Raw genomic sequence first — 18,893 nt, forward strand, 5'->3', positions numbered from 1 at the left:
TTATCAGTAAACCTTGAAACTATCAGAGCTATTTAAAGGGAACCTGGCAGCCGTGCTGATCTTTTTGGCTGCAGTAGTGTCTGAAGCACACACCTGAAACAAGTGTGATGCAGCTAATCTTGTCAGATCTGTCAATATTGTCAGAAACACCTGATCTGCTGCATGCTTGTTCAGGGTCTATGGCTAAAATTATTAGAAGAAGAGGGTCAGCAGGATATCCAGGCGACTGGTATTGTTGCAAAGGAAATTAATATGGCCGCCTCCATATACCTCTCACTTCAAGTTCCCTTGAACTACAACAATTCAGTTCCCAGGCTAAACACAGAGCCTAATCACACTGATTGCATACAACTAAACAAACTGCATCAAACATTTTCAGAACAGAAACAAATACACAAGTGGGCCATGTGCAATTAACTTTTTCTCCTAGGAGATCATTTTTCATCTTCTATTCTAAAGTGGTCTTAAACAACAACATAACATTCAATAAAAATGTGTTTTTCTACTGTTTTATTACTCATACAGTTATCATATTTGCTTTTGTGCACAAGTAATATTGTCTGTTCGCAAATTACAAGTTTCCAAAGTGTAGTTTATTGTGCCCTAAAAGCTGCCATTGCATTTTATTCAAACTGCTTTTTATTATATATTAACATCTTCTAATGAGCTATTCTTAAGGCCTAGTCCACACTAGGTCCGGAAACGTATCCGTGGCTGCGTTTTTCAGCCCTGATGAAAAACGGAGTCCCGGATACTAATGTTAAAAATTGCAGCCATCCTCACCCAAGAAAAAAAACGGATCCGTCTGTGTTTACGGGGACCCGTTTTCAAAACCTGAGCGGAAGGTCCGGACCTGCTGCATTTTCACGGACCACGGATACACGGATGGGTAGTGAAAAGCAATGGGAAACCGCAACTCCATTTCCACAGGCAAAATAGCACCAAAAACTGATGAAAACCGGATAGCCTGAACTCTATTATTGGCCCACAAAATCCTCCCACTACCTTCCTAATGATAGAGACGTTTTCTGTCCGTAAAAACTGAACGGAAACTGATGCACTTTGATCAGTTTGCGGTCTGGTGGTACTTCCCCTGATCCCGGACTGCAGTGTCCGTCCTGCAACCGTGCCTAGTGTGGACCTAGCCTAACTGTGTGTGTGTCTGAAGCACAGAGAGCTTCACAGAGAGCTAATTTTCATTTGTTACACTGTGTTTGTTTACATTCCAATGTGTGTATAGATACTGTTATCTCCAGTTTGGATGTAGATTTGATTTAAAGCTGAATAGCAGCGCAAAGTGCTTTGTTTAAAGTGGACCCAAATTAAAAATACAAGGTTTCAGAAATAAAATCTATTTTCTAAATTATAATAATAAATAGCAGCTTTTTTTCTGCTGCATGATGACAAATACAAAATATTTTACATTTATTGGTGGAACCCCTCCCTTCTTTTCATATTGCCGGGACAGAATCCGGCAAACTGGTGGAGGTGTCCGGCAAAGGAGGAATTGCTAATGGCTGCCACCTGTATAACCCTAGTTATGAAAAGAGAAGGGTGAAAAGCATGCACTGAAATGCTCAAAAGGCTTGAAGGTGTATTTATGTATCTTTGTATGTGACAGAGTGGTGCAACTAAATATTTTGAATTTAAAAAAAAAAAAAAAAAAAAAAAGAGAGTTTGGTTTGGGTCCGCTTTAACCATTTCAGTGATGTTCTGCTAAAAAATAATAATAATTATAATTCTGGGAAAGTAGCTTTCGATCTGTGAGGAATCTTTAAGAGCAAAAGTAGAAATGCTGGCTTTCAGACCACTTTAAGTTACAACACTCTGCAATAGAAAAAGTACCAAAAAGTAGGTGAAAAAGTACTATGAAAATTATTTTGAGTATTTTCTTTCTTCCTGGTGGTTCAAAAGGCATTGTATTAGCAAGTTTAAAAACATCACCTAGGAGAAAACTCTGGAGAAAAAGTGAATTGCATATGGGCCAAGGTATCGTAACAAATTCCATTGAATCTAGGATAAAATTAATCTAATCAAATACCAGACAGGTTGAATGCTGCGATTCAGGCAAAATGAGATTACAGAACATGCTAAACTTCAACAGGTGTGTTAAATGACAGGACACCTGAAATGAGAGGGATATTGAGGCTGCCATATTTATTCCCTTTTAAACAATACCCATTGCCTGGCATACTGCCGATCTTTCATGTATCAGTAGTGTCTGAATCACCCACCTGAAACAAGCATGGGACAAATCCAGTCAGACTAAAGGCGCGTACACACGCCATACCACCACAAACAACGGGTCCGTCAGACCCTCCCGCTGGGCGGACGTTCAGCAAACAGTAGCACGTGTGTACGCGCTGTCGGCAGACTGATAAGGCTATTTCTGAACGATCCGATGAGCGGATCGTTTAGAAATAGCCTTATCAGTCTGCCGACAGCGCGTACACACGTGCTACTGTCGGCTGAACGTCCGCCCAGCGGGAGGGTCTGATGGACCCGTCGTTTGCGGCGGTATGGCACGTGTAAGCGCCTTAAAAGTATTAGACAGAGGATCAGCAAGATAGCCAGGCAATGTGCATTGTTTAACCACTTCACATCCTGGACTGTTCTCCCTTTAATTACTAATTTTGAGGTTTTATTTAATCAGCAGTGATTTATACATCATTTTACGGGGACAAACTAGACTTTCTTTTGGGTGTTTTTTTTTCCTCAGCAATTTTATTTCCTATGCGTTTTCAAAGAGGAAAAAGGAGAAAGAAAATGGGAAAAAAAAGTTCTATGTTTTCAGCAATTACAGTTTGAAACTAAACAGCACCACTGTAAAAAAAAAAAGCCCCAGTATTAGCCCTGTCACCCCATATTGATAGTCAGATGTGTCCCAGTATTAAGCCCCCCAGTTTGGATACCCAGATGTGCCACAGTATTAGTGCCCCCTTATAGATAGCCAGGTGTGCCACTTTATTAGTATTACCCCATATAACCATATCCAGATGTGCTCCTCTATCAGCCCCCCACCTTCAGTACAAATAGCCAGATGTGCCCCTTTGTTATCCCACCTATAGATAGCCAGGTTTGCACCCCCCCCCCATAGCCAGATATGCCCGTTTATTAGCCCCCCTTATAGCCATATGTGCCCATTTACTAGCCCAACCCCCAGTATAGCCAGATGTGCTCCTTTATTAGCCTCCCCAGTATACTTATGCCACTTTATAAGGCCCTCCACATAGATAGCCAGATGTACACCTTTATTTGCTGCCTACCAAAACCAATAGATTAGATTTTCCCTGTAGATGGTCAGATATGCCCTCGTATTAGGTGCCTCCCTCCCCCCATGCAGAGATCAGGCAGCAGGGAAACACGTCTCTTAGTATAATCTCTCACCTGTTCTGTTCCAGCAGCGATTGCGGTCCCCTGCATGCAGAACCGCTGCCAGCCTCATTATGCTGAATGAACTGGGTCTCCAATCCATTCAGCATAGTGAGGCTGACGGTGGTAGTGTACACTGTGCTTGCTTGCTGTGCTCATTAAAAGACATTAACTAATATTCACGTTGTTACTTTTTCAAGAGGGTTCCGCAACAAACTAAGTTAGGTAGTAAAGTGGTTAAAAGATAATAAATTTGGCAGCCTCCAAATTCCTCTCATTTCAGTTGTCCTGTGGCGAATCCATGCACACAGTATAATTCTGCAGTTATATGAGCAGCAAGTACAGAGATTTGTGCTTGGAATCTTGTTTTAAAGACTTTATTGGAGGAAAAAAGGAAAAAAAACAAACAAACAAAAAAAAAGTTGCTTATTATTCTAAATATGTACCAATACATAATACGATATTTAAAACTAAACGTAATGATTTGTTCCCAATGATCAAAAGTTAAAGTGAATCCGCGATGAGAGTGATATGGAGGCTGCCATATTTGTATCCTTTTAAACCAGTTGCCTGACAGCTCTGCTGATCTATTTGGCTGCAGTAGTGTCTGAAGTACACCAGAAACAAGCATGCAGCTAATCTTGTCAGATCTGACAATAATGTCAGAAACACCTAATCTGCTGCATGATTGTTCGGGATCTATGAAAATATTAGAGGCAGAGGATCAGCAGGACTGCCAGGCAACTGGTATTGCTTAAAAGGAAATAAATATGGCAGCCTCCATATAACTCTCACTTTGGGTTCACTTTAAAATGTGATAGATAGCAAAACAAAACAAGACAAGAATTCCTTTGAAGGATCTATTGTATTACCCACATAGAGAGAAATTAATTTACAGATCATTCATAGCGTGTTCAATTAATCCAATGGTCAATTTTATTGTATGATCAAACTGATTCTTCACGAAATAGATATTATATATGGCCAGCTACAGATGTATATACTGAGGGTGGAATAGCTTTTGTTATCCCATACGTTACCTAACTGTGCGGTTACGTCTTCCAAGTGATATCTATGAAATGCACAGGACTAAAACTGACAGAATGTAAATAAGGGATGAAAGCTCAGAATGGCTTAAATCAGATTAATATCACAATTCCATCCAAATATGTTAAGCACATAATAGTTGGGGAAGCCAGAGGCTGCTTACCAGCTGTGTCCAGAACCTCCTGGTCTATCTTGTCTGATAAGAGGCAGAGCAGGCCATGTGCTCCAGCTACCCCTTTCAGCAGCTCTGCCCTTGGCACAGGATCATCTGAATCCCACTGCTGGACAGTGCAGCTAAAAAGAAAACAAATGTCATGTTTAGAACATGCTCAATAAACCCATATTGCACAGGGGAAATTACTAAACCACTGCATCATGCTGAACACACAAACCGGACAGACTACAAGCAGTCAACTGTATCCAAGTAAATCTGACGAGGGCTGAATGCCTTACCGAGTCATGGTAAAGGGACGGAATATCAATGACCATGAAATACCATCTTTTGGCAGAAATACTCAAAGCAGCAGTGGCTTATCAATTAAAGCTTGTTTAGCCACTGCTGAATAAACTTGGGTTTTTATACTATATTTGCCAGCTCCCCATACAAATGGCAAAGTGTTGTGTATTAGGGGCTGCCAGCATCTTAAAGCCCTAGTTTTTAAAAGCATGTTGTGTGGAATAAATAAGAATTTTCAATGTACAGAATTTTGTGCATTATGCACAAAAATGAATGATGCAAACATGGTTTATTAAAAATGATTGGCTGGATTTAGAATGCTGACTTCATGCGCTAATGTCATAAACTGCTAGACTGGACTGAGGTCTGTCCAAACTCCTCACTCTATCCCATCATCGCCTACAGGAAGTAAGCAGGGAGGAGCTGGTAGGGGACCCCAGCAAGTTTTTTTTTCTTCCTGTGACCACAGAGCTTAACCCAGTCCACCTTTTTTCTGTATTCCACAGTAAAGAGCAGAGGGAGGAAGTGGGCATAGATTTCAGCTTGTAGGTTGGGGCAGGCAGATAAAAAGCAGGATCAAGGAGATAGACCAAGGGTAAAGCAAAACGATAACTGTGTTGGGGGTCACAAGCCTAAGGTCAAATAAGGATATCAGATCTAGAATGCTCAGGCAAGCCTGGTCTATAACAGGAAGTCAATCAGAATTGGGCAAGCCAATAGATGCTCTTAAACTAGGGCTTTAACAAACAGCCATCAAATGAAAAAGACTTCCTTCAAAACACGAGGTCTTTTACACTGTGAAGAAGTCAATTAAGTGCAGATGTAGCTAATATTTTCTTCTAGCTTCAGGTTTGTTCCTTCCAACTGACTGGACAAATTGCAGATGACTGAACTAGTTTGAGCCAGCAAAATGAAACTGAGTTTGACAAACACCACAGGAGCCTACAAGTGACATATGAAATACCAAAACGTTTGGAGACTGCGCTGAGGCCTAGCAATAGGTCAGTAAGGAGAGAGGGCTTTGCATGCAGGGAAGGCTTTGTCCTATTCACAAATTAATGACAGAGAGCTCTGGCAATGTCCCATGATTCAGAATTGATTTTAGATTGTAAGCTCGCAAGGGCAGGGCTTTCTCACCCTTTTGTGTCTTGGAGTTTGTTATACATTTTATCAATCATGTTACTTTTGTCACTGTAAATTACCAATTCTGTATTTTGTCCCAATTCTGTATTTTGTATATTGATGTATACCATTGTCTGTATTTTTTTTGTTTTTTACTTTGTACAGTGCCATGGAATTTGTTGGCGCTTTATAAATCAATAATAATTATTATTTTATTATATAGCTCTGTCACCTTCCATAGCGGCTTACAGAGTATATCGTTTTGTCACTCACCAACTGTCCCTCAGAAGAGCTCACAATGTAATCCTTACCATAGTCATATGTCCATAGTAGTCTAGGTCCAATTTTGGTGGATCACAACAAACTACTTACCTGTATGTTTATGAGATGTGGGAGGAAACCAGAGTGCCCAGAGGAAACCCACAGAGACATGTGGAGAACATACAAACTCCTTGCAAACGTTGCCCTGGATTGGATTTGAACCAGGGACCCAGCGTTGCAGGGTGAGTGTGCTATCCACTGCGCCACTGTGCTAGTAATAATAATAATAATAATAATAATAATAATAATAATAATAATAATAATAAGTTTAAAGAATTGCACGCTGTGATCAATATTTAATTGACGTCCTTGTGTTTAAAGAGACTCTGTAACAATTTTTTCAGCCTTAGTTCTTCTATCCTATGAGTTCCTATGCCTGTTCTAATGTGCTGGGGCTTACTGCAGCTCTTCCTAATTACACTGTCTCTGTAATAAATCAATGTATCTTTCCTCTGTCCTGTTTGTGGGGCTAAGGCTTTGATTGTGTGGAATGTGCAGGGCTGCTTGTGATTGGTAGAAGCGATACACACCCTCTGCAGGCCCCCTGCATACTCACACACTATGCTTAGCTGAGCCTATTAGAAGCTGGTTAGTTTGTTTGTAAACATTGCCTAAAACTGTTAATTACAAGCCAGGATTGCAGCAGAGAGTGGCAGAAACAGCACAGAGGGGCACAGGAGAAAATAAGGAATAGAATGGTATGCTTTTTAGTGTAAGAATATTAGAGTACAGATTCTCTTTAAGCATGACATCCTGCAGGACCAAGAAAAGTGCAATGCAGTGTCCAGCACCTTTCACTTAAAGAAAACCTGTATTGACAAAAAGTTCCCCTGGAGAGCAGGCATGGGCTGAAATTCGGATTCGGGTGATCCGGATAGTTAATATCCGGATTTCACCCTGTAATGCTGTGCGGGTTGGGCGGGGGGGGGGGGGGGGGGGGGGAGGGGGTGTAGGGGGGTCAAGCTTCTTCGCTCATCCCTCTGCGCCTCTCACGATGCATTCCAATCCGCCGTCGCGTGATTACAAACACTTCCTCCTTCCGTGTTGGAGGAGGAAGTGTTTGTAGTCACGGGACGCCGCGTGGAACGCATCGTGGGAGGCGCTGAGGGACGAGCGAAGAAGACGTCAGATAGGTAAGCTTGAGCCCCCCGCCCAGCATTACTGGGTGTAATCCGGATCACCCGAATCCGAATTTCAGCCCATGCCTGCTGGAGAGTACTCACTTCGGTAGGGGGCGGGGGGGGGGGGGGGGGGGGAAAGCCTCCAGATCCTATTGAGGCTTCCCCCATCGTCCTGTGTCCCACGGCGTTCTTGCTCTGGCACTCCGAACAGCAGGGATGTAAATATTTACCTTCCCGGCTCCAGCACAGGCGCAGTATCGGCTCTCCGCTCAGAGATAGGCGGAAATAGTCGACCGCTGTCGCGCCGCTCTACTGCGCAGGCGCAAGTCTGCTGCGCCTGCGTAGTAGAGCGGACCTGACGGAGATCGGCTATTTCCGCCTATCTCCCTGCTAAGAGCAGCAACAGCGCCCCCGCTGGAGCCAGGGAAGGTAAATAAACGTAGCTTGCCGAGCCTGGATTACCGGAGACTTTGGGGGGAGCCAACGCTGGATTGCCTGCAGCTACAGAGGAGGGCGAAGCCTCATTGGGACCCTGAGGCTTCCCCCTACCGAGGGGAGTACCCCCCCAGGGGAACTTTATTTTGTTACAGGTTCTCTTTAAGAAAAAGCCTGTTCCTATATCTAGCCTAAGCTAAGAAAAGAGAAAGTGCTGCACAGATGTATTTGGTAAGTTTATTGGGCCTATTTATAAAGGTTTTGTGATATACTGTATTTTTCGGACTATAAGACATTCCTGGCCATAAGACGCACCTTGGTTTAGAGGACAAGAATCAGAGAAAAAAACAAAAACTAAAAAACTAAAAAACTAAACCTAAGTGCATCCATAGTGTAGATGAGTCTTGTGAAGCTCCTCCTCCCATCAGGTCTATACAGGCTAAGGCTTGTTTGGCTACCAGGGAGGTCAGTGGTGACCTTAAAGCACATTAACTAACTGATACAGCCCATAAGCCAGACACTAAAAACTAGTATAACATGCAAGTGTAGACAAAGGACTGTTTCTCCACACAAAGTTAATGAAACAAGAGTGCCTGCGTACACACACATACCACACTATAGCTAGGCCAGAAATAATCATTGGGGGGGTCTTTCAATAGCAGAATAGGAAATCTGAGAATGGCCACAATGGGCAATAACTCATGTTGCTAGTTCAATCAGCAGCAGATAAATCCTGGCTGCTTGCCATATACTGCAATAGTGAAAAGTCAATCTCACCCAATCCTCTGTGCTCAAGCAGCCATGAAGTTCGTCTGAGGTCCCTGACACACTGAAGAGCATTTTGCTGGTTGTTTTCGTTTAAAAAAAAAAAAAAAAAAAAAAAATGAATCCACTGACTTGAATTAAGATCGCAGCAAAATTACTGTGATTGCAATTTTTTAAAAAGTGATAAAATAGTTTTAAAAAATAGTGGGATAGTTACACCCCACTCCGAGGGACAGCCCTTTTTTGGAGTGGTGGGGATAAGCAAAGACCCCCTCCAGGTTCCATTTGACTACATACACACCCATACCGCTAGAGCTTGTAATAATAAAGTTTAAATGTATTTAGAACTGTTTATGGCCTATTAGTCCCCAGTGGACTTTGCGTTTATATTACATTCCCCTGGTATGCCACTCGTACAGTTTGCAATTATAAATAAAACTCATCTATTTTATTTGCCCATAAGTAACGGCTATCACAACATTTAAATGATGTTCCTAGTACAATGTATGGAGACATTATTTGGAAATAAAGGTGTTTTTTTTCTGTTTTGGTTTTTTTTTGTGTGTCCTGTCAACTACAAGCTCTCATGTACTAAAACAACAGTAATATAAACTCATGTCATATATATTGGAAAAAAAAACAAAAACAAAAAACCTAAGGCAACGGTTTATGGAAAAACATTTTTTACTTTTTTAAATATGCATTTGCTTGGTAACTGGGTTGGGGTGTGGGGGAAGAGGTCTTTGAAAGGGATTATTTTTTTTTTTTTTTTATTAAAAGTGTGTGGTGTCTGTAATTTAACTTTTTGCCACTAGATGGTTTTAGAAACAAAATTCAGATTTACCAGGAAGTGTTTCATTTTTTTTTTCTACTTTCATTTTGTTATGTTCTTCTGAATGGTCATGGCCCCTGATCGGAGTCATGTCCATTCATTGCAGGCACTGTGATTGGGGAAGGGAAGCAAGGCTTTCATGAGCCAATCACTGACATGGAAATTACGCTGGGCAAGAGCGGGGGTAGCGCACGCACCCCGCCGCTTAAACACTGGACACTTAAGCAGCGCCTATCTGGACGTCTATAGTCGTCCAGATTGGCTGAAGTGGTTAAAACACTGTTGAAGCACATGCAAAGTGTTATGCCATACGGCACATGCAGTAACAAAACGATGGGTCGGCACCACCTAGGAATAGTAATAGAAGCTCATTTAATGTATTAGCAACAGGCTGAATTGACAGAAACTGTTTAGGGCAGGCATGGGCAAACTTGGCCCTCCAGCTGTTGAGGAACTACAAGTCCCACAATGCATTGCAGGAGTCTGACAGCCACAGCCATGACTCAAAGGCAAATGCATTGTGGGATTTGTATTTCCTTAACAGCTGGAGGGCCAAGTTTGCCCATGCCTGGTTTAGGGTCATTGCCCTTTATGGCTTCATGGAATTTGATAAAGGCCATTGACCCGAAACAGCGACTGTCATTGCAGCCTGTTGCTAATGCAATAAAAGAGCTTTATTAATACTCCTCGGTGGTGCTGAACCATCCTTTTGTTACCAATTGGCATGCTCCTTGAAACACAGGGGCAGGGGTTGTGGAACACGGTGGAGGTCTAGTACTGAACACACTGCACGCAAACTGTTTTGGAAGCTAACACCCTCCATTATGTTGCACCTGTTTTGAATGCAAGTTGTGTAACCTGCCTATAGTTAGGCTCTGCACATCCATGCAGTTGGTCATTCAGACGCAGCCTGCCTTTTGAAGCGCTACCATCTCTTCCTGCTGTACAGAAATGTTAATTTACATGTGGCTAGCTGCATCCATGTGCTAATTCAGTTTGCATTCAGTTTTAATCTGAATTTAGGGTTTAGTGCATAGTTTGCATCGGTTAGGCCTCTTTTCCACGGACTGTTGATAGGCAGTGAAATGCCTCTCAAACTCTCACAACTGTCTCTGCTGCCTGGTAACTGCTCACTGCTGCCTGGTAACTGCTCACTGCTGCCTGGTAACTGCAGAGCTCAACAGTCCGTGGAAAAGAGGCCTTATGAATACAAGGTGTGTATTTAGCCTCTAGGCGGCTCTGCACACCTCTGTTGGTAGTAATTTCAGGTGCAGCCTGATTAGGAGCGCTGCCAATTTCTCTCTGTTCCTAAAGTAGTAGACAGTGAGCCATTGGGTTCACTTGACAGAATTAGTGATACACAGCTCACTGACTTTCACTGCGTCCCCGTACCACTACTTCCCAAAATGCCAACCTTCGAACACCACTGTCCCTACTGTTGCCTTTGGAGTTTACCACTTTGAGAATGCACAGCACTCTTTGGTGATCAAAGTGGGGAGCAGCATAATTGCCACTTTATAAACACAGTACAGTGACTGAAGATTTTTGTTAGAAGTTGCCACTGTAGAGATGGTAACTTTCATCTATTTAACATTTTGTGTTCAATTATGTTATCTTTGACTAATAGTTAACGGTTTTTGATGAGCAGAAACATTTAAGTGTGACAAACATGCAAAAGAATAAGAAATTAGGAAGGGGGCAAATAGTTTTTCACATCACTGTAAGGTGAAGTGGTAAAATGCAAATGATGCACATGGACATGTTGGCAGGTAGCTGAGATGTGTAGAAGATGCAGGGTGTTTTTTGGATCATGCCCTCATTTTTTTTTTAATCAAACTAAAAGTTGGCACATACAACAATGATAGTAAAAGACATTCAGAAAGTGTCCCATGCTTCAATGTGAGCATAATGCAATGCACACTCTGCATGTTCAAATACATACATTTTCATACCATGAACAATTGCTATGTTATGTGCACGTTATTCAGAACTGCACTGTTAGTATGTTAGGATAATGTGGTTCTTATAACATGCTTTTACATTTACTATTGACAGTGAATTTGTATCTGGGTGCACGACACAACATGCATAGTGTGCACACAATCCCAAATGTGCAAGCCCTTCCATTTTACTGTATGAAATCTCTGAAGATGTCAATGTATTGTATATATAAAAACATATCTTTGCAAGGCACCTTTGGCTAACACAACTACCGAAATGCAATTATGACCCTCACTAGGCAGTATCCCCCCCCCCCCCAGTACTCAATGACTGACCCCCTCCCCACCCTTTCCGATAGGGACCCCCCCCCCCCCCTTCCAAATAGTCAGTGACTCTCATGTATGGCACCATTACCGCCTCCATATAGTCACTGACCCCCCCCCCCCCCCCATTATGCAGCATCACCCCTGAACGAACATGACAAGGATAAGCCAATCTTGTAGAGTGCATAGACATTTCCCCACATGAGGGCTGCAGTTAGTAGCATCCACTCCAGATTGTAAGTGACCCCCATTAGCTGGACAAACATTCCGTTACCTATCCAGGCCAAGGCGCACTGATCCATCTGTCCACCCAGATTCCTCTGATGTCTAGCTTCAACCACGGCTGCCGGGACTAGGGTTACCTGGTGGGTATTGCAGCCGCATTGTTTATCAATGGTCAGTTGCATTACCTGATGGCAATGCACAAACGATTGAGACGCATGCCAAGGCTCCCCTGCCAGGTGCTCGAGGTGCACCAGGGTGCCACAGCTCCCAGTTTGAGAACTCCTGTCCTACATGAAACATGCGCAGTGTTCTCCCCAGAATTTTTTTCCAGCTGGGTGGCATGAAAAAGTAGCCGGGTGGAGCGAGATAAAAATGCAGGGCAACTCTGCTTACAGCATAGGAGGAGGTGAGGAGCTGAGCCGATGACAGCCGGGTAGTCACCAAATCTAGCCGGGTGGAGCACCCGGTTAATTTGCATATGGTTTACAAGTTTCTCAGCACTTACTAGTTTATTCTGGGTGTATGTCACCAGACTAAGGTAAAAAAAAAAAAAGGCAGAACACCCTAAAACTTGTCCAGTTAACCATACATAAATAGTGATGAGCATTAAGTTTGACTTTTATGTAACTTTGCTCGAGGGCTAAGTAAATTTGTGTCAGTGTCCAAATTTATGGAGTGCTCTATAAAATATTACAGCCCGTCCTAAAGCTGTAGTTGTCCAACATGAACAGTAACATGCGATTCTAAATTACCAGTATTATTTGATAAACAGACCCTACACTTAATGCTTATCCCAACCTAGGTTAGGGCCCATAACCACTATACATGTGTGCTATGAGCATTTCAGAAACACTGTGCAATATGCAAGGACATCAGAAGTGCATAGATAGAATTATTTTCGATGTTCCCAGTGCTGTATGCATTTTTGTGCACAATGCAGTACTGTCCCGTTTAGTGACACTAAGAGCCCTTTTTCCACTGGAAACCAAAATAGCTCTGCGATTCGGATTTGCAGCAGTATGAAAATGCAGATACATTGCATCTCAATTTACCTACAATCCTCATTATGTGTGGTGCGATTGTCAAAAATCCCACAACAATTGCATTGTGCCATGATCATCTGATGCTCCTATAGTGTATACCTAAGGCCCTGTTCCAACTAGTAGTGGCATGCATCTCTGAGACATATGCCAGTAGTTGTTCTGAAGCGAGTACGTATCCCAATCCCTCCAGCCACGGATTCACAAGCGTGTTTTTCTCAGCACACAAATTCGGAAGCAACCTTTTTATTACAATAGGCTGCGATTCCCCATCAGAATTTGTGTGCGGCGACGAGCTTTAAGCACAATCGCACAAAACCGGCAGAAGGCAGCACACATGCGCTTTGGTAAAAATCTTAACACGTAATTGCCTTGGTGAAAAAGCGATTACAGCTTTAATCACAGGAGCCCCTGCCATTTACAGAGCATTGGGGGGGGGGGGGGGGGGGGAGCGTGCAATCCAATTTCCGGATCAGATCGCACCTAGTGGAAAAGGATTCTTAGTGGGATCAGCGCTGCAACAGAGCCCAGGGCCGGGCCGAGGCATAGGCTGGAGAGGCTCCAGCCTCAGGGCGCAGTGTAGGAGGGGACGCACTATTCATTCAGCTGTCATTCCTAATTGTGTTTTAAGCAGAAAGAAATAAGAAAAGGAGATACATGGAAGTGACTACGGTACATGCCAGATAACTAGAGATTAAGGTGTTGGGGCCCTGGGGTGCCTCTTAGTCTACAGCTCAACACACACCATACAATCTTGGTTGTACAGATTTACCAAATCTATGTAGTATAAGGGCCAACAGATTGAAAATACCTTGAATGATTGATTGGTTCAGCTCTTATACTACATGAAAGTGGTAAGATTGAACAACCAAGATTGTATGGTGTGTGTTGAGCCTAATAGCAATCAGTGTGTGACGGCTGGGGTAGGAGGGATGGAGGAGCGCACTTTGGTGTCTCAGCCTTGGGTGCTGGAGGACCTTGTCCCGGTGTTTCAACTAACTAGCATACACTGACAGAACAGCATACATTTAAAGTGATATACCCCTTGTTAGTAGAATCAGTGTCCCCTTGCCCGCTCACTTCGCTCGCTGGGCTGCAGGCTCGGTCCTCGCTTCGCTCGGACAACTTTTTATTCTAACTCTATGTCCACTTGGATAGTGGAGATTGCACACCAGCACACAGGCAGCTAACTGGGGTTGAAAAGGTTAATGCTGCTGATGGGTATTATGGGGTTAATGTATGCCCTGCATGACTTTGCACATGCTCAGTAGCATTTGTATGCTATTCTGTCGGGTATGCTAAAATGTTGGAACACCGGTGTTCCAACATTTTAGCATACCCGACAGAATAGCATACAAATGCTACTGAGCATGTGCAAAGTCATGCAGGGCAGACATTAACCCCATAATACCCATCAGCAGCATTAACCTTTTCAACCACAGTTACCTGCCTGTGTGCTGATGTGCAATCTCCACTATCCAAGTCAGTGGACATAGAGTTAGAATAAAAAGTTTTCCGAGCGAAGCGAGGACCGAGCCCGCAGCCCAGCGAGCGGGCAAGGGGACACTGATTCTACTAACAAGGGGTATATCACTTTAAATGTATGCTATTCTGTCAATGTATGCTAGTTAGTTGGAACACCGGCTCTGACAGAGACAACACATCGCCATAGGTTGCAGTATAATGCACAACTACCTGCATTTCTAGAAGGAATGAAGCCTGAAATGTTAATGCATAAGCTGCACGTCTGCAGAAGCTGCAAAGGTAAACGGAGCTTTACTGCAAATAAAGAAGTATTAAAGAAATTGAAGCAATAATGAGTGTTACAGATGTTAATACTAAGTAAAAAAGAACACAAGGTATTCGAAGCTAATAGATAACTAGGAATGACAAGTAACCCTGATGCCCCCCCCCAGGTGGCACTCACTTCTCAGCTTGGGACAGGATCCTCTGACCGTCCGGGGGCAACCTTCTGCTCACAAACACCTTCATCATGCGCTGTGCTGCTCTCATGCCCAGTATGACAGGGAAGAAGTTACACCAGAGGGAGGAGCTGTTAATACGGAGGTCAGACACACTTCAGTTCCAAGACTGCTGCAGGCTTATAATAGAATCTAAGTATGACGACAGCGCCATCTTGTGTCCGATCAGCGCCACGGCAAAGCGTTAAAGGAAAAGTCCACTTTTGTTCAGAAAAACCTTTGCGGCTCTATATATCGCTAGGATTTAAAAGGCAAATGTTTTTTCAGCTTGATTCTTTCGTCTTTATGTGCATATAGAACACTATCATTTAACAGTGTTTCTAACCAGAAACTGGCAGAAAGGAGTGTTAAAGAGAACCTGAACTGAAAATTAAATGTCAAAATAAACATAAACACTTCATACTTACCTCCTGTGTAGTCTGCTCCTCAATCTCTTTCTCCTCTCCTGCGTCTTGCTTGTCCACTGTGATCAATGGAATTCTCTGTCCTCCATTTTGAAAATGGCCATTATCCCATAACAGTTTCCTGGTCAGCACACTGTTAAACTGTAATATCGCCCACTTGAGCCATAGGCCACATACACACATCAGACCATAGTCTTTTGAAAATGAAAGATCACAGACCAATCTTACCACCCTTCATGTAGTATGAGAGCCATACCTTTCACAGTCTTTTCTATGGAGCTGAACTCCCCATCAGAAAAAAATCTTTGCAAGATGCTGCACACACAGATGCTGTACAGACACAAAAGATCAGTATCTGCAAAAGATCTGTTCCTGCCAAAGATCCGTTCCTGCAAATTGCATTCATAGTCTATGAGATCTGCAGATCATCATACACACCTTGTTTAACTGACATTCTTCTGCAGATCAGACAATCATCTGCAGATCTGAAAATCCATCCTGGTGGATCTGATCTGCAGATGAATGTCTGTTAAACAAGGTGTGTATGATGATCTGCAGATCTCATAGACTATGAATGCATTTTGCAGGAACGGATCTTTTGCAGGAACAGATCTTTTGCAGATACTGATCTTTTGAATGTCTACAGCATCTTTGTGTGCAGCATCCTGCAAAGATTTCTGTCTGATGGGGAGTTCAGCTCCATAGAATAGACTGTGTAGGTGTGGCTCTGATACTACATGGAAGGGGGTAAAATTGGTCTGTGATCTTTCATTTTCAAAAGACTATGGTCTGATGTGTGTATGAGCCTATAGGGAAACATGGACATTACCTTGCACATTCAGTTGTAACTGACAGCTGCTGATATATAACTGTCAGCAACTGGTATATTTCAATTCTGACAAAGTATTGTCAGAACTGGAAGGGATCACTGTAAAGAAGCAAATAGTGAGCTTCTGAGAGGAACTGACGGCGAGGTAAGTATATAATATTCATTTGCAGCTACGTCATGTGTATATTTTAAATAATTTTACTCAGTTCAGGTTCCCTTTAAAGTCTGGTTCTAGTCACTGGATTACACCAGCATTGGAAATAAATCAGGCTCTGCTTCCTAAACCACAGGCGTTTAAAGAGAGTCTGAAGCGAGAATAAATCTCGCTTCAGACCTCATAGATAGCAGGGGCATGTGTGCCCCTGCTAAAACGCCGCCATCCCGCGGCTAAACAGGGGTCCCTTCACCCCCAAATCCCCTCCGTGCAGCCGGGGAGCGCTTCCGCATTGGGGCAGGGCTAACCGCCGCAGCCCTGCCCCACACGCGTCTGTCAGACGCGTACCTCTGCCTCTCCCCCGCCCCTCTCAGTCTTCCTTCACTGAGAGGGGCGGGGGAGAGGCGGCGATGCTCTTCTGATAGACGCGACTAGAGGCAGGGCTGCAGCCGTTAGCCCTGCCTCTAGGAAGACAAAATCTACGATCAACTTTGCGACCAACTTTTGCGGGGGTGGGTTTGGGGGTAAGGGACCCCCGTTTAGCCGCGGGATAGCGGCGTTTTAGCAGGGGCACACATGCCCCTGCTAACTATAAACTCTGAAGCGAGATTTATTCTCATTTCAGACTCTCTTTAACAGTCTCCAAATGATATTGTAACAGCAGGATTTCATAACACGCTTGTCGGTATAAATCCGCTCTTATCAACTAATTTAACTTGTCAGCCATATGCTGCATACACTATATATACTGCCTATAGCTAGGCCACCCTGAACTCCATATTTTTTGTGGAGTAAGCCTTGCTGCCCGCCAGTGGTGTAGCTATGGAGCTGTGGGCCCCGATGCAAGTTTTACAATGGGGCCCCCCTAGCACTCTATACATAACAATTGATTCGACGCACCAAAACCTGCCAATGGCAACTACAGTGTCAGAGGTGCAAGAAGGGGATGGGGAACAGTTTGTTAATGATTACCACTAATCAAAGTATCTATTAGAAGTGATTATTATGAGCACAGGACTAATAGAGAGCTAATACTGTAATTGAGGGAGGGCCCTTCGGGGCCCCTCTGGCCCAAGGGCCCCGATGCGGCCGCTACCTCTGCACCCCCTATTGCTACGCCCCTGCTGCCCGCAACCCATTTTCTGGTGAATCTGGGACCAGCACCTGCAGACCCGCGACTTGATTAAAATCAAAATGGGTACCCGAACCCGACCCGCATTTTGGGTAACCCGTGGCTACCCTACCTGATGCCCTGTGCGGGTCTAATTTTTCAGACCCGCACCCACAGCCCTGATACTTGCACCCAACCCACAACCCGCTTTCTGGTGAATCTGGTACCGACCCGCACCTGCAGACCTGCTACCTGCACCGGACCCGCAACCTGATTAAAATCAAAACCCGCATTTCGGGTAACTCACTGGTACCCGACCTGATGCAGGCCTCTACTACATAGAAGAAAGGTATTTTAAAGGGTATTAAAATACCTGCATTTAAAACCCAATAAAATTTCCAGGGGAACATATACTAACAAAGTCTTCTGACCTGTGCACCTAATCCAGCTGGAACAAGGTAAGGGTTTGTGGACAGTATCATGGTGCCTGTACTCCTACAGCACACAGATTTCAGACAGACACACATTAACAAAATAAAGCGTGGAACCCATTGTTGCTTTTATTTTATTAACAGAAAATGTCAGTGTGTGATTTATAAAGATAGATACAAAGAAACCTGGAAGAAAAGTGGAAAAGGTGCCCAGAGCAGCCAAACTGGATTCATCTGGTAAAAGAAACAAGATCCCATTTCTCATTAGTGATTTTTACTTTATTTATTCCTTTACCTAGAAGCTTTTAATTACTCAGTAAGTAAACAAGTGCAGTGAAAAACTAATACCAAAAGTTATGCTCATAGCAACAACTGAGGAATAGCCATAGCTGTGAAACTGCAGTCTAGGCCAGAAGGCACATGTAGCTGGAAGCAGTTATCAGTAGTATGTTGATACAATGGTGAATGGAGCTTCTCCATTCAACGCTGGCTGTTTTGCTATGGTTATGCGATGTTCCCTTATGCCTGGTACACAGCATACAATTTCCCGTAAGATAGATGGGTCGAAACGATAATTTCCATCTGGTCTGATCTGATGGCTGATCATTTTTCTGATTGATTTTGTATAGAAGAGATCCGAAAATCGATCAGAAAAAAGATTGGAAATCAGATCGAACCTGTCAGAAATTATCGATGCGACCCGTCTATATGACAGGAAATTTTATGGTGTGTACCAAGCATAAAAGCTCGACAGTACAGGATACACTACTGCTGCATAGATCTGCTAAAGGCATCTGTTTAAAAGGGCGCAGGACCAGTGGTGGAATATCGGTAAATTTACCAATATTCTACTACTTCATTCATATATTAAAATATTGATAATATTTACAGATATTTTACTACTACCTAATCTTTCCCTAACCTCACACAGAACGCTGCCCTGGTGGTGCTTTAACTAAATCTCTCCCCCCCTATCCCCCC

The 18,893-nt window shown here is 43.3% G+C and overlaps 1 protein-coding gene across 1 annotated transcript in view; it reads right to left on the minus strand.

Annotated features, from left to right (window-relative positions):
* Positions 1-15,056, minus strand: part of GRHPR (glyoxylate and hydroxypyruvate reductase) — a 69,263-nt gene extending 54,207 nt beyond the window's left edge. The window contains exons 1-2 of the mRNA XM_068234220.1: positions 14,929-15,056; positions 4,583-4,713 (exon numbers count right to left, since the gene is read on the minus strand). Of these exons, the coding sequence (XP_068090321.1) occupies positions 4,583-4,713; positions 14,929-15,014 (217 nt within the window). The 5' untranslated portion in view covers positions 15,015-15,056. The remainder of the gene's footprint in view (positions 1-4,582; positions 4,714-14,928) is intronic.
* Positions 15,057-18,893: the final 3,837 nt, after the last annotated feature.

The sequence above is a fragment of the Hyperolius riggenbachi genome, chromosome 1 (genome assembly GCF_040937935.1).
Source record: "Hyperolius riggenbachi isolate aHypRig1 chromosome 1, aHypRig1.pri, whole genome shotgun sequence".
Taxonomy (NCBI): Eukaryota; Metazoa; Chordata; class Amphibia; order Anura; family Hyperoliidae; genus Hyperolius; species Hyperolius riggenbachi.